The sequence below is a fragment of the Galleria mellonella genome, unplaced genomic scaffold (assembly GCF_026898425.1).
Source record: "Galleria mellonella isolate WM207_F2 unplaced genomic scaffold, CSIRO_AGI_GalMel_v1 utg139, whole genome shotgun sequence".
Classification (NCBI taxonomy): Eukaryota; Metazoa; Arthropoda; class Insecta; order Lepidoptera; family Pyralidae; genus Galleria; species Galleria mellonella.
Genome location: NW_026441995.1, coordinates 6,190,434 through 6,206,824, shown reverse-complemented (window position 1 = coordinate 6,206,824; position 16,391 = coordinate 6,190,434). Strand labels below are relative to the sequence as shown.

Sequence of the window (16,391 nt, the reverse complement as noted above, 5' to 3'; positions counted from 1 at the left end):
GGCATATTCTATAGTAAATGGATTAATAAATTCGAACTTTGAACTGTACTAACAGACAACAAATGGTACCTAGTTACATTGTGAAGCTATATAGTAGGTATAACTATATATCTCGTGTAATATTATTATTTTTAAAACTTTTATAATGTTGTGCTAAATATAATAAATAACAACTTTGCAGACCAGTATTTTAACATTAAGTTTGGACTCGTGGATAAATATCCTACCGTTCTTCCCGGACGCGAAGAGAATTATCACAGAAAGGTCGGAAGTTTTGTTCGCTTAGACTACAGTCATTAGTTTTACTTTATTATAAACAATACTTTTACCTTTACTACTAATTAAAAGATAAGAAAAATGCGTGACTATTTATTGTAGCTGTAAACACAAAGATATTGAAAAAGCTTAAATTGAACGTAACCACTACTGTTGAAAACAAGAAAGTCTGAATCATTTAAAATTATCATTGTAAGCGATTGTTTAAAGCTTTTAATAAAAGTTGCAATGGGTTGAACAAAGCAAAACATTGTACTTCAAAAGTCAGATTTATTTGTAAAGAGATTCAGCCTAAAAACAGTGAAAACTAATGGATATACATCAATATACCTCGGGCTTACTTGTATGTGTGTGTAGTGCATTACTAGGAGTAGGTACATAATTAACTTAATTCAGAAACCAGAGCCATATCCGTTACTGCATTTATGTTATAGAGAAATCGAATAGCGTCTATTAGAAAGCATAATACAAGACTAATCAATAGTTACAATACTATATTATAACTATATAACTTACAATATTCTGGGGATGGAAAAAGTGATGAAAAAACAATGCATTTTTATGCTTCACATCGGGCTGTTTAAGCATGGGGTTTGTACAAAAATATAAAGAAAAATATATTTTTTTGTCATTGTATACTATATTTGCTCAGTTATCCTTATACTGTATACAATTGATCTACTGGTAGTTTTAAAGAAGATAACTATGACAGAGGCTGTAGCTCAAGTAAATACATTAGAACCAAAATCTAGTGAGGAACATAGATATAGTGTTTATGTATGATCAAACAAATATGGCTAAACTTCACATTTCGTGAATGATCCATAACGTTCAGCAGTCTGAACATTTTGGATATGGGATATGCTTATATATTCTCTAGTAAACTTAGGTACTTATATACTTTGAGTTCTGCTTCTAGAAGAGTTCTATTTTTGTTCTTCTATACAAGTACTTTAAATCTTACTGTCCTACTTCTATTATAAATGCGAAAATTCGTGTGGGTATATGGATGGATATTTATTATTCTTTCACGCAAAGGTTACTGAAAGTATTCAAATGAAATTTCGTTTGGTTACGGGAAGGTTATATCTAACTTAACATATAGCATACTTTATATACTTATTCATGCAAGCGAAGGTGCGGAATATACTCATAGCTAATAATATATTTTAAGAACCTGTACTTTTTGATGAATAATTCAACATTTTAGCGAAATAATTTAAGCAACATACCTACAAATTTCAACTCTTTGTTTGTTATCTACATAGTGTATATTACACACACTTGTACACAGCACGTACTCATACTATGTCTACATGTAGATAGCCAAAGCGCTTCAGCGTAGATTGGAAGCCACTTTAAGCCGCTTATGACAGTTTCGATATTCCTGCCCTTTGCCTCGTCGTGATGGAGCTCTATCAGCTTACCTACTTGGTTTAGATATCGGAAAACATGAATATAATAGCCTAAGTTTTCGATTTTATATTTAAAATAAAGCCATAAACGTTTGAAATATTAACATTTATAATTTAAGATTGCGTTCCACAAAAAAAAATCTCAATCGTGGTAAAATAAAAAAAATTGGATTACAAACTGTACTAAATCGATATTGATGAAATATCTGTGAAACTAATTTGGAAGTATATGTTTTCAGATAAAAAAATATAATTCTAAATCTGTTGATAACTGATAAATTTATGAGGTAACAAACATAAAAAGTTGCGGTGTGGTCCCGGCATAGAATGGACCATCGCTTCATTTCTCATGGCTATCATAAGAGACGACTAAGGGCAATTAATGGTCGAGAGATGAGCGGTTGCCTCCTTCTTAACATCACCAAAAGCTAAAGTGCGGTTGCCAATTCGCCTGCCAAGCGTGGAAATTACTGGCAAAATTCCCCTAAAGGTAAACTGCATAAGGAACCCGTTTCTTATGGCAGTCTATGGGGAAAACCTATGTTCAGCAGTGAATAAATAATGGCTAATATGATGATGATGATGATGTAAGGAAAAATATCACCGAATTCAGGTCCTCCTTCTTTTGTTTTGTTGTTAGTTGAAAACATATATTTAAGTACTCAAAAACATTTAAATTACTTAGTCATATTGTGAAAATCCGTATATTAGTAATACTAGTACTGCTAGTATTCGTAATATTCTTGGTACCAAAGGTCGCCATACTAACACTATAGTGTTAGTATGGCGATCTCTGGTGCAAAGAATTTCTAGGCCGCCAATAACAATATTTTTTAACTTTACATGGATTAATTATTTATCATACATAAATTTAAATTCACTAAAGTTACGGATAGGGAGAACAGAATTCATGTTTAAATAGGAAAAATGTGAAATTTTCTATGAAACTTGGAATGGCAAATAAATTGAGAGTATTTTTAAGGGAAAATGGTAAAACACCATGGATACTACCTATAGAATACACAGTAGTAGTAGATTAAAATATATTCACTATTATAAATAGAACCATGCAAGCGCAGCTGCTTGACGGTAGAAACACGAATGGGACAAACGTACCCAAGAAGTAGACTTGTAACCTTTTCCTTTAGAGATCCGCGCAGGCTTCGCACGGGTAGACTGAATTTTCGAAAATAATATAATGCTTATGCTACTCGCTGATAATGTAGCTTTCTATAAGTTAAAGATTTTTTTTAAATTGTTTGAGTAGTTTAAATTTATATTATTATTATAAATAAACAAATCTTTTCTATTCATAACATTAGTATTGATAAAGAAGCAGTAAAATACATGTTCATTTTTCCTAATTAAAATTGAATATTATGGTTTTGATAATTAATTTTAAACACACAAAATGAAAATACATTATTAAATTTCAATGTATTAAATATCACGCCTTTACGCATTAAACATTGTGTGTTCACATACAAATATGATTTTCATTAAACATATCCACGTAGCAGTGGTAAAAACGTTAAAATAAACATTGTTTTAATTCACAAAACGGCTTTGCATTAATTTGACAATAATCTGGTTGCTACCATACAGCTCGGTGGTAAATACGCGATATTAATTTCAACTTGGTGCTTACCTAGTGGCTGTAATCACGACGCTACAAGACAAAGGCGGCTCCGGGAATTTCAATGTTATACGATGTTGAGTTGATATAAATAATTACTCCTTTGATAATAGATAGCGTAGCTGTAGTGATTGCATAGTTTATATTGTTGTTTTATTTGTGTGAAATATAAATTGATATTAATATATACTAGAAGAAGTAATGGGAAGCAACATCATTATCTTCATCATATCAGCCTTTAACTGTCCACTGCTGAACATAAGCCTCCCCCTTGGAGGATTTTGCCAGTATTTGCCACGCTTGTCAGGCAGGTTGGCAACCGCAGTTAGGCTTTTGGGGATGTTTTAAGAGGGACGCTGCTGCCCATCCCTCGACTATAAGTTGCTTTAGTCGCCACTTATGTCACCTACGGGAAAGGAAGGGGTGGCCCATTCTATGTCGTGACCGACACGGTGACGGTGTGGAAAGGTGCAGCAACAGTACAACTAAAAACAAAGTAAAAAAAAGTCTGTTGTATTGAAAGTTTCTGAAGTTTATTATTAAAAAATATTTTAATTAAGAGCATACGGAATGCTTGCAGTATTCTTATTAATATTTTTAATTATTAAAAGTATTTCATGAATTTTAATCAACATTATACGAGATGTTACATATGAAAACATTTCACAATCCCGTATCAGTATACTTCCAGGTATCGATATAACTTTTTTAAATTAAAAATAAATATAGATCAGAACGTTATTTATGCATTCCTTCCATTATCTATCGTATGCTGTGAGTGAGCCTGTGAGCCTTACAGCGTTTCGATGACTTAATCAATCGTCATGAAATTTCGCACTATTTGAGATAGAAAGGGATATATATATATATATATATATATATATATATATATATATATATATATATATATATATATATATATATATATATATATAGGCTTCTTTGCATCATACAATTAAAATACTCCGTTCACGCGGACACAGTCGTGGCCAATAACTACTGTTATCATGTAAATGTCACATCATGCTAAATTTAATTCTAAAAAGCTTTCTCTCGACTTTTTACGATCTTACTGTGATCTATATACCTAACGGTTATTTACAACGTGTGTCGGTAATAAAAAATCGTTAAAGCTCCCATTACTACTTAGTGATGAAACCCTTCTTTTGTTTTGTATAGGTAGATACCTGGCATATGATATATATGTATGTATATATACAAAAACTCTATTTTTTTATGAACAATTTTTTGATTATGATTTTACAATCATTTCAATTCTTTATTGGTTAATGCTACAGGTTGGTCTGATTTATACACGTACATATGCTACAGGTTAATCTAATTTCTAGGGATTTGTTCAATTCCTAAAATATTTTTACATCTTTATATATATTAAAACGGTAAAGAAATTGACGATTTTCTTGTTTCTGATGGGATTCTGTTGAAGAAGTAACAGAACATAAAAGCATAGCACTATTCATTCTTATTACTATGATGAGTCTTAAGATCTTGTACGAAATCGTTTAAATAATCAGTTATAAATACCTATATTCTTCTTGTATTTTTGGCCACGAGTCGAAAATTTTACAAAAAATCATAATTTGATAGCTGTAATGATGTTTCGAAATTATTTTGTAATTAAGTTGACTTGCGCTTGCTTCGTAATTATTAGTATCAAACAGCAATTAAATAGCTCACTGAAGTAGGTAATTTTAGTCATAATGTAATCTAACACTAATTATCATTTCTGTTTATTTAAATAAATCACATGAAATAGATATTTAGGGCACGTTAATTAGAACCTGTAATTTTGAAATAGAATACCCTATAATGTTTAAACTTTATTAACCCTATAACAATATTAATGTATTTTTGGTTCTAAAACGATATTCTTTCTGATCAATAAGTCGCTTAATAGCATCAGTAAGTCCATAAATGGCCTATTAGGAACTTGGAATTGTTCATTTAATTGGATTTCCAGAGAACACCGCAAAGTAACGCAAGAACTTTTGTAAATATTTAATACAGTTATACCTAGTAATAAAGTATAATATATATGATAATACATATATATTACAAATGATTTTATTTTTATAAATATAAAACAGATTTAGATATGTACTTATATTACATAGAATCGTTTTAATATTATAAATGCGAAAGTTTATACGGATGGAAGAATGGATTAATGGATATTTATTACTGTTTCATGCTGGACGGATGTGAATGAAATTTGATGCATAAATAGATTATATTTTAGCTTAGTACATAGGATACATTAAGTACCTTACTCTCTAACTCAATATAGAGAAATTTAGATTCATGAAATGATATTTATAGACATAATTATAAAAGTTCGCTGTAGATCGAAAACTGTTGTAAATAATTCACGATTTATCAATGTACAAACAAAACCTAAATTTGTGTATGTTACTCGATATATAAAATTAATACGAGTACTGCGCGAAAATTAGAATTTAAACACATTAAAATTTTGTACTAATTAATTTGTTTTTAATTATTAATAAGTATAAAGTTTTAATAGGTCGTACATTTTATTACTAATAAAATATTGCGGTTCCTACCTATACATAATCGTATTTTACAACTATGTATTCTTACAGTGTAAGTACAAAATTCAAATAAGCTAGTTGTAATAAATATCTGAGCCGATCGCGTGTGTGGTAGGGTCGAACTGTAAGTGTTACCTAAATTCTCTCACATGTACCATTTGGGGGCGCAATGAAAAATCTTATTTTCCATATATTGAGGTGGGTGCCCAAATGGAGGCAATATCGAAGTGCTGATTTGTCGCTTCGGTGAATATTGGTCTGGCGTTGATTCAAATCGATTGGAATGTCGACATACTGTACAAATGTAGCTGTGTACTGCGCAGTTTATTTAATTGGACGGTCATTTTATAAATTGCTTTTATCTGAAACGATTTTATTTCAATATCAATGTAGCATTAAAATAAAATGTATACCATTCAGTACTTGTCAGTTTTACAGACTAATTATCCTATATCCTCAGATTATACAGATAGATCGAGCCTCGAAAACGGGTCAAGTTTAGTCAGGTAATTTTTAAATTACCTGACAATAATTTATGTGTGTTATATATATACTTACATATAAAATATCTTGACGTATTATTTAATAAATAAAATGAGTGTTTACGTATTTAAAAAATGCATAAATTACAAGACCAAATAAATATAGATTTTAGAATTACAAGACCAAAAAAATATTATATCTTATAAGGGATTCGCTCAAAGCTATTTATTAAAATTAAATGAAAAAAAATAGCAATATTGTATGAAGAAGTTAACCCGTTTTTCTCGAAGCATTTCTATGGAGACATTTTATCCATATAATTTAAGGTTAATGACATGTAATGACGTGTTTGCCATTCAAGCATAAAAGTTCTTAATTATACTTCAGTTTCTTGTACATATCTAGTCTCAGTAATGCTAATCAAAAAATATAGATGCATATGCACAATATTAGCGCAGTAATGGTTTTGCTTTTTGCAATCCGTCTGCCAAGCTTGATAACTACTGGCAAAACCCCCAACTATATGTTTAGCAGTGGACAGTTAAAGGCTGATATGATAACGATGGTAAATAGTTTTGCAGCTTAATGAAATAAATTATTACTTGGTAATAGGATATATAGACAATAAATACAGTTACTATTGCTGAATGGATATGAGACAAACGTTGACGTCAAAACAGCAGACCAAAACGACATAATTCCACTTTCAATAAAAAGACACAGCGCAGAATTTTTTAAAGGACACATTTGTTTAAAATGTAAAATATTCCGCATTTCTCCCGTATTTATCATTATTTTTTGCGTCATTTGCAACGGCAGATGACATTGAGGCATGTGAAAGATTAATCTGGAAGTAGGGGGAGGGATAGCCGTGGTGGAGATTGTTGGTAGGAGGAGGAGGGGGAAGACGGGTGTCCACGTTATTTAGTTGAGCATTATATCAAGCCTGCGACGCTCCACTTTCTCTTGTGGAATTAAATCAACGTTCAGTCAACTGGTTTATTGCAATCATTACTCATTATAGTAGCCGGATTTTTTTTATTTAAAGAGGAAATTTTCAAATAATGAAACCTCTTAGAAATTAGATATATTGCTGTGTTTCTGATAAGTAAATTTAGAACTAAGAATTTACTGATGAAATAGGGGTTCCGTTTTAATATCATAGGCATATACTTTTAGAAAATACATTAAATATTATATGACCGGTACGTGTTTATTGACTGGTGTAAAAACTACCTATATCCTCTTTCATAGCAAATACACGTATTGCATACTTATCAGATGTCATAACGATTAAGCGGTAACAAATAATATATTTTCACACTTGTAAAAATTAATTTAAAAAGGAATTATACGAAAATTTTGGATTGATGTAACTCAATTTTTTTTTGTTTCTATAAACGGAATACTTGAGATAAATTAGGTTCCTATTTATAAGGCTTAAGCGTAATTTATTGCCTACACTAAGTAGCCAAATCTATATGACAATGATAAAAGCTTCAGTCCTTTTCTTGACAGGCCATCGGTAGTCTCCCGCAGTCTGTCGTCGTAAGGTATCAATCTAATCACGAACGGGGATTTACGGATCTTGGTTATATTTACATCATCTGACAAAATTTGGCGGTTGCTGAGCCAAATTAAATTATGGACAGATTGAAATAACTCGTCCCAATAGTATTGGAAAAGGGCTTTTATGAATTTCATAACTTTCACGAAATCTGTTGGTTATATAATATTTTACCCGACTGCGGATAAAAGGAGGTAAGTTTTAAAGAATTTTTTATAGGATAAGAATGGAATGTGAATGTAATCCTGCTGGCGTGATTAATATAGCTAGCGAAGTATGAATGATTGATGATAGGTGACAATAAAATCAAGACAGTTGTTCCATCCTAACGAATATATCAGAAATTAACCACAGTGGTTTTCAGAGTGGATAGCGTGTACTCGACTTGACAGGGTAGGTATATTATAATATGGTCCAATTGCTTGTAAGTGATTCGCTTCGCTTTGCATTTTCTATCGTCTGTATAACGGATTGTATTCCAAAGAATTCTTCAATATAATGTCTACAGCCATCTTTCACCATCGTACTGCTCACCATTGGCAGAGAAACAGCACTGTGCGGTTTCAGAGGAGTTTTTCCCGCGAACGCTCGGCTTAAAGAATGATTTTCCTGCCGAGGCTTTCCCCATAGACTACAGCATGGGGTTCTTCAAAAAGGGCGTATTAAAGTTTCAACAGTCAGTATTGGGGACTTATTGTCCAATTGCTAGTAATATATATATATATATATATATATATATATATATATATATATATATATATATATATATATATATATATATATATATATATATATATATATATGTAAGTGCCTACGACTGGAATATTTAGGGTAACAAAAAGAAAAATAAAAATAAGGAATAAAAAAAAAAAAGTTCATAGGCAAATTCCTTCAGAAATTTTACAATCTTCTTAAAAACCTGCATACAAAATATATTTTAGGATTAGTGAGTTTTAGTTGTAGAACCATAAAAATCTGAATACGTTCCAGGGAATGAAACAGTTTACGATATCTAATGAGAGAGAAAATAAGCTCAACTTGAGTCAAACACGAACGTCCAGAACGTGACTGTGATGTTAATATAATATGTTAACACTTCATGCCTTTATATAAGATTTTTTTTATGTTTTAGAATTTTCTTTTATCCAGAATAAATATTAAAAACTACCTATGGTAAGAATAATAATACAAAAGACATTACGAAATATGCGAATTAGTATTCAATGTGGGAATAAACTATTGTAGTTCTTTGAAAATAAATAAATTTTTCGGATTTCTGCCGGAAAAATTTCATTATTTTTTTTCAAGGAAATTGAGTTTAATATTAAAAAAAAAGTAAAAAACTATTCTACTATACTGTGAATTTTTTAATTTCTATTTATATCGATTATGTTACACAATGAATTTATATGCCAAAATGTTTTGAAATATTCTTATATCAGAGAAGAATGCGAAAGTATCAAAGAAACAGATACGCCTGATATACATAAATAAACTCTCAAATGCAGTGTCGCAGCTATATTGTAAATTTCGCCATAAACAGCAGTATTATAAAGCAAAGTTGTTTAATATCTAGTCGGAACGTTTAGTTTTAATGCATTAAAATGTATCAAAAATGCATTGCATTATATAATCGCCTATGCCTAATAACTATATTTCAGACTGTCATGGACCACTTACTGTCGTGGAATTTTATTTTTGATTTTGATTTTTGAGTGGCTGTAAATCACCTTTTTTACATCAAAATACAATCGAATTTTAAATTACTGTTTTAAAGTCTGGACATAAATTAATAATATTATATTATAGTTTGGTATGTCTCTGTTCTATGTCAATGATTTGATTTGCATATATACTTATACCTATACACTTTATATTTGTATACTATACTATACATTTCGCTATAAGAAAGATGTAAGGTTACTTAATTAACCAACTGGCAGTGTGTTACTGGCAAGAGCTTTGTACATTTTGGTGGAGAAAACGTTATAGTGCTATACCGGGAGCCCTATTTGGTATCTTTAGTTGGTAAACGAACCATTATGACGCCCGCAATACGAAGGGTAAAATTACCTTTTCTCTATTAGTTGCTTTATTTAGAGATCCACAAAGGTATACACCCTTAATATACACATATATAGGAGTATATAGTAGCACAGAAGTTGTTTATCAATTATATCTGTTTTTACTGTGTTTATATTAGTGGTAGAATAGTGTGTCTCATTATGGGTAATTTTTAGGACAGTAATGTTTTTTAATTGTAAATAATATGTATCTACGTCTATCAAAAATCTTACTCTTATGCCTTAATGGTTTCATGGACTTTTTACGAATCGATAACTTATTAAAATCATCTTGTACTGATGTTATTAAATAAGTATGCCGGTCAGAAACCATCAAGAGTTTATTTTAATTAATTTTTTATAACGTTATCAAATCTACATACTACTTTATAATATAGTACTATATATAACTATACTATGTATACTATATAGAGCTCAAGATCATGGTCCATTCGATGGAAAGTTTTAACCCTCGCATTAGCAATACATTGTTGTTACAGCGTATACAATATGCCATTATACTGAACCGCCAATAATATATACGCTTTATGCGTTGTCATCGCTAACGACTAAAGTGTTATACTTCCTACTTATATCTGGAAAAGCAATGGCACGTAAACACTCTTAAAACTTTGTCCGTCACTTAAATTCAAAAGAGTAACTCGATTGAAGCAGACGTGAATATTTAACATGGTACAACTTCGCTGCTTGAGGTAAAGTGGACGACGTTCAAAACATCGGCTTCAAACTAGTTTGTATTTTAAGTTAGCTATTTAGTTTTTTGATTGCATTTTCTTGTCATCAACTGATATAGAGCAGTGACAGCTCAGGCGGATAACGCTTGAAGGGGATCCTAAGATCGAATCACAGTCTAAAAATGCCTTAAAAAATTTATATTTGGGTCATATAAAAGTGATAGTAATTTTTTATACAACTTAGAATAAAACAAGTTGACAGTCGGTCTGAAGAATATAGTGAACGTCGCCTATAGACATGTGTAGTAACAGTGATGATGTTGGATGGGGATTTATCATAAAGTAGATTTTCTGTGATATATGTAAGATATCTTCATAAAGAGTGCTATAGTTTCGTTGGACGCCATTGTAATAGAACTCCGATTAATCGCCAAAAGTACTTAATTTTAATAGAATATGATATACTAACATTTTATTGGAAGACTGCTGTAAAGAAATACGTTGTTAATATTATATTATGTTATTTTGTAAGAAAACTTATTACACTCATATGTTTTCACATTTATAACATGTGAATTTATGTTTGTTTAAAATAATCGCTCGTAATAGTCACAAAGTAGTACATTATGTATATAAGTCAGAGTTAAATTTAATGTCGCACTTTGGACACCACTCTATATCTGACTTCTTCTATTCTTACTATGTATACGTAATAAGAAACTCTTCTGTTACAAAGTCTCTTGTGAAGTATACAAACAATTATTTGATAAAATAACTAATTTTGTACAATTATCATTTATAAACTTTGTAATAATTAAAATTACCTATATACATTTTAATTTATTACACAGTTTTTTTTTATAAATTGAAATAGTCTCATTGTATTTCTAAAAAATAATTAATTTTAATTAATGTCATTTCTCTCTTCAGGTCGACTTCCACGCGATCTCATTTGTAAACTATCGTGGTTACTTCTTGGAGAATTCATCACGTTTGTCTATCATCATTCACTAGTATGTACTACACCAGCGTATACCATGAGCACAGGCAAGACTACCATTCAACTTTCATTCTCATAAAAAGAAAATCAATATAGGTCAAAACCTGAAATTGTTTAAATCCTTACTTTCTACTACAGTATTTTCGAAATAAAAACGGATAGCACTACTCAATACTCTGATTTTTTTGGAGCGTGAATTTTTAAAATTCGGTTGCTAGTCATCGAAATACGTTTGGTCCGATATTACATTTCTAATTGATGCCTTGATACGTCTAATATATCCATAATATTATTATAAGGAAAAAGATTTAATTAATTTATTTAATACTTTATTATACACACTCACACACAAAAACATGACAGAGGTAATCAAATGTACAAAGGCGAATTTAATTCTAAAAGAGTTTCATAGCAAACCCAAAGTGGAATTATTATTTATTCTCTGTTTTTAAAGAATAAACAGAAAAAACTACTTAATCAACCGATTTAAAAAATCTTTCATTTAATACAAAACAACATTATCAGTGAGTAAAAGGTTTTACATATAATTCTCGGAAATTCTATCGACGCGAGCGAAGTAGGGGCGGATCGTTAGTTTTTTATATTACTGACTTTGCACTGCGATGTCACTTTGTCAGGTAATTAATAAGGTACCAACATAAAAAAAAAAACAATTATTAAAATAATTTCAAATTTGTGACATGGCCATAAAAATCACACGAAATGAGAAACACTTCATTTTCGAAGAACTTAAAAAGAAAAATTTTCCCATTCATGAATTTCGAAATAATATCACGATAAAAGAATATTTATATGCCGCATATTTTGCAAGTTTTATTAAATATCGCTATCACTCGAGTGTATTAAATTTAGTACACCCAAGAGTATTTCTCGGAATTTATAAAATTCATATATAAAAATGTATTCGCACAACGGAATGGCTTTTGCAGAGCGAAGTCATTATGAACAAAACAGCACTAGCAGTGTGCCTTTAAATTGCAGATAGTATTATGAAAAATTTTTCCCAGTGAAATTGGCAGATATGAACATTGGACATTTATGAAAATGTCCTCGTATGCAGTCGTTTCATAAGCATAAAATATTCAAGAGTTCGCACCACCATTCCGCGCTGTTATGCGGGCACGAGATAGTGTACGAGTGGAAGCTAGAAGGACTGGTTTCGTAAATTGTTTCCTTAAAACTTATGCATTTCAAGTTTAATAAAAGTGGAGAATGCTTTATTACACCACGTGGAATGGCCAAGCTGTTGCTCCAATTGATGCAAAGTGGAATCGTCATCTATAAATATGACAACAGCATCATCTAAGGTTAAGTATCTAAAGAAGGTATTCTATCTTTATTCAAGCTACATATAAACGAATGCCAGACTTTTAAAAACATCTCTTGAATCAAGAGATGTGTTTAAAAGTATAAAGTATATTTCACAATTATTCAATTAACATCCAGAAACAAAATACATAATTAGTTATTTACCTATTTATATTGAATTATCACATATAAGCCAAAGTAACCTGAAAATAACATAAATATTATATTAAGATATTCCTTAATTCGAATTGGATATATCAACTCCTCAGATAAGTAAGTAACCATAATTATATAAAAGTATTGTAATAATTACTAATACTAGTTTATTTCTCTTTGGCTATATCAAAAGACTTATTTAACCATAAAGATTATTCGGAATTATTGTTTATTTGTAGTTTCTTTGGCTATTTTTTACGAAAAGTACATGTTCCTAGAAACTTTTCAGCATTTATAATTTTGTTATAGTCCACTAAATTGCATTGTCAGTGGGTCAGCAAAACTAGGAAGTCAAATTAATAGTACGTTTTTTTTATACCACTGAGGTGGCAAACAAGCATACGGCCCACCTGATGGTAAGTGGTTACCGTAGCATATGAACACCTGCAATACCAGAGCGTTGCCGACCCTGAAGAAACCTCTTTACTTACTGTACTATATTCTGCACATAATACTTAAAGAAAAAAAAAAATAAAAATATTTTTGAAAATTTGATAATTATTAATGCGATTATCATATATTTTATATATAACTGGTCCAAAAATTATTTGTTAAATAATAATAATTATATATAATGAAATATCACATCAACGTGACATACACGTTTTTTGTTTATAATTTTATTACTAAAATGGAAGTATATACATTTCACGCGCCCTCTGCGTCAGCCGTTAGCGTAAAACTATGAATTTTTAATGTACTCTCCAACTATGATATGCTAAGTTTGGCATATTTATTCAAATTGTGGCTGACAGGGCTTTGACGGATAAAGCCGGGTGATTTGCTCGTAGTAATTTGGTTTGTCAGCTTTAAATTATATGTTAAAATTCAATTAACATACATTGAACTGATTGTTCAAAGCTCTTTATTAGCCTACTATTTTTCACTGTGACTACTTCAGCATGGTTGAGATATGAGACAGGAATAAAAAGTAGCCTATGTCCTTTTTTAAATAGTAGGTAAGTGTATAGTGAATTTCTTAACAAATAGTTGAGCTGTTAAGACACCAAAAAGTAATAAACAAACACATTTTCACATTTATATGTACTTAATACCTATTAGTAAACTAAAAATAACAACAAACAAGTTAACAGTTTGGTAGGTCCACGTTCATAAATTTTAACTTAAAATCTCTTTTGGAACACCTTTTGACACCAAATGAAGAAATTCTTAATTCATCTTTTAAAAAAAGTCGCTCTATAATAGAACCTTAAATATAAACCTTTTGAAAAAAGTGTTTCATTAATTATGTATTTAATTTCTGTTACGCGATTACGTCATCATCTGAACTAATTTTTACAACTATTTTTGCAATTTATAGGGTTACTTCAGTCCTGACTGACGGTACTAACTAGATAACTATTTCCTATAGATATAACCACTCTGTAAAACCCAATATACACTAAACAGACATTACACCTAATTAATTATAATTACATCTGTATTACATTTTTTATTCACCCCAATCTTAAAAAATGAGGTGTTATCTCCATATCTAAAAATTGTATTAATTTCTAGCTAAAGTCATAAAGGCAAAAATAAATTTTTAATTTTTTTTATCCCGATACACAGCTACACAACAGCTGTTTAATTCCTAGAATAATAATCGAGCTTAAATCTAAAAAAAAAAATATTATTAACAACTGGGATAACAAGTGATAATATGAAATTATCACGTAAAATTTATAGATGTTAGTTAGAGTGTAATAATACATATAATCCGCAAAACTAAACACGTAGGTACTCACTTCTGATCGAAATTATTTTACGAGATAAAACCCAAAATCCTTTTTACGACAACCAATAACGAAAGGCACAAATTGTCCCAGTTATACGGACGTGCATGACATAAATCATGGTGGGGCTCGATATTTTATAGGTTTTAATTTTGGCGTTTTATGTTGTGATAACATCTGCGGGTATAATGGCCGCGCCAGCCTGCGAAGGCTTTACGAGGACCGCTTTATGACCATGATGTGGCACACTCGTTTTCTGCACTATGCTATTTTTAAAACAGTATCTCTTTAATTTAGTAGTATGAGATTACACATAAAGCACGCCAGCAAATTTTTTTTAAACGGACTTGGGAAGTAAGACAAAGGAATTGTCTTGAAAGATTTTGTACGAATTTGTTAGTGATAAAGTTACTTAGAGCAATATATTTTTTTTTTTATTGAGGTTTTATTCTCATTGAAAAATATAAAACTCACAAATTATTTTATAGATATAGAATAATGTGACATTATTCAAAATGTTTCTGATCCTCAGGCATCTTTCAAAAAAGCATCAAGAATTTACAATACAAATAATTAATTAAAGTATAACTATAGAAGTGCCGTGTGTCCGTCCTGTAGTAAAGAATGGGCCATCCCTTTATTTGTCGTAGGTGTCGTAAGAGAGGGGATTTATTAGTCGGGGGATGAACAGCAGTGTCTCTCTTAAAACATCATTAAAGCCGAACTGCGGTTGCCAAGCCACCAGCCAATCGTGAAAACTATTGGCAAAACAATACTTTTTTATTGTACACATAGAGAAAGTTTATGTTTCTGATATAATATTATAATAAAAAATAGAAGTTTGTAAAACATTTAAACGTTGTTTATTATTTTATAATATACACAAATGATGCAAAATCCGAGAATATCTGATTTTAGCTAGAAATTAAGTGTAAGTATAATAAACTTGAGAAATATTGAAAACCGTTTTAATTGAAAATCGATTTTAAATATTATTGATGTTTAGTTAATAATATATATCGGGCATCTGCCGGAAAAAAATCGATGAAAAATAAAGCCTTATTTATTATATTTTTTCAATGATCATCAACAAACAATTATGACGTTAAACCTTGGAATGTATGGTAAATAAAATATAGCCTGGACAGAGACGACAAAATATCATATATTTTTTCTGAATATTGTTGTTATATGTATCTATATTTGGTTATGATTACCTGCATTAGCATTATTTTCAAGGACAATATTTTCATTTTAATGATATTTTTCTGTTTGTTACATCATAACTCCGTCAGTTACGAGTATAAACCGATTTAGAAAATTATTTTTTTAACTTTTAGGTTGTTCCCAAAGAAATTTTATTAAAATCGATTCAGTGGTTTACTTTTAAATTAAAATAACT

The 16,391-nt window shown here is 30.2% G+C and overlaps 1 protein-coding gene across 1 annotated transcript in view; it reads left to right on the top strand.

Annotated features, from left to right (window-relative positions):
- Positions 1-286, top strand: part of LOC113513411 (uncharacterized) — a 55,196-nt gene extending 54,910 nt beyond the window's left edge. Inside the window, exon 46 of the mRNA XM_052903551.1 lies at positions 182-286. Within this exon, the coding sequence (XP_052759511.1) occupies positions 182-286 (105 nt within the window). The remainder of the gene's footprint in view (positions 1-181) is intronic.
- The last annotated feature ends 16,105 nt before the right edge of the window (positions 287-16,391 follow it).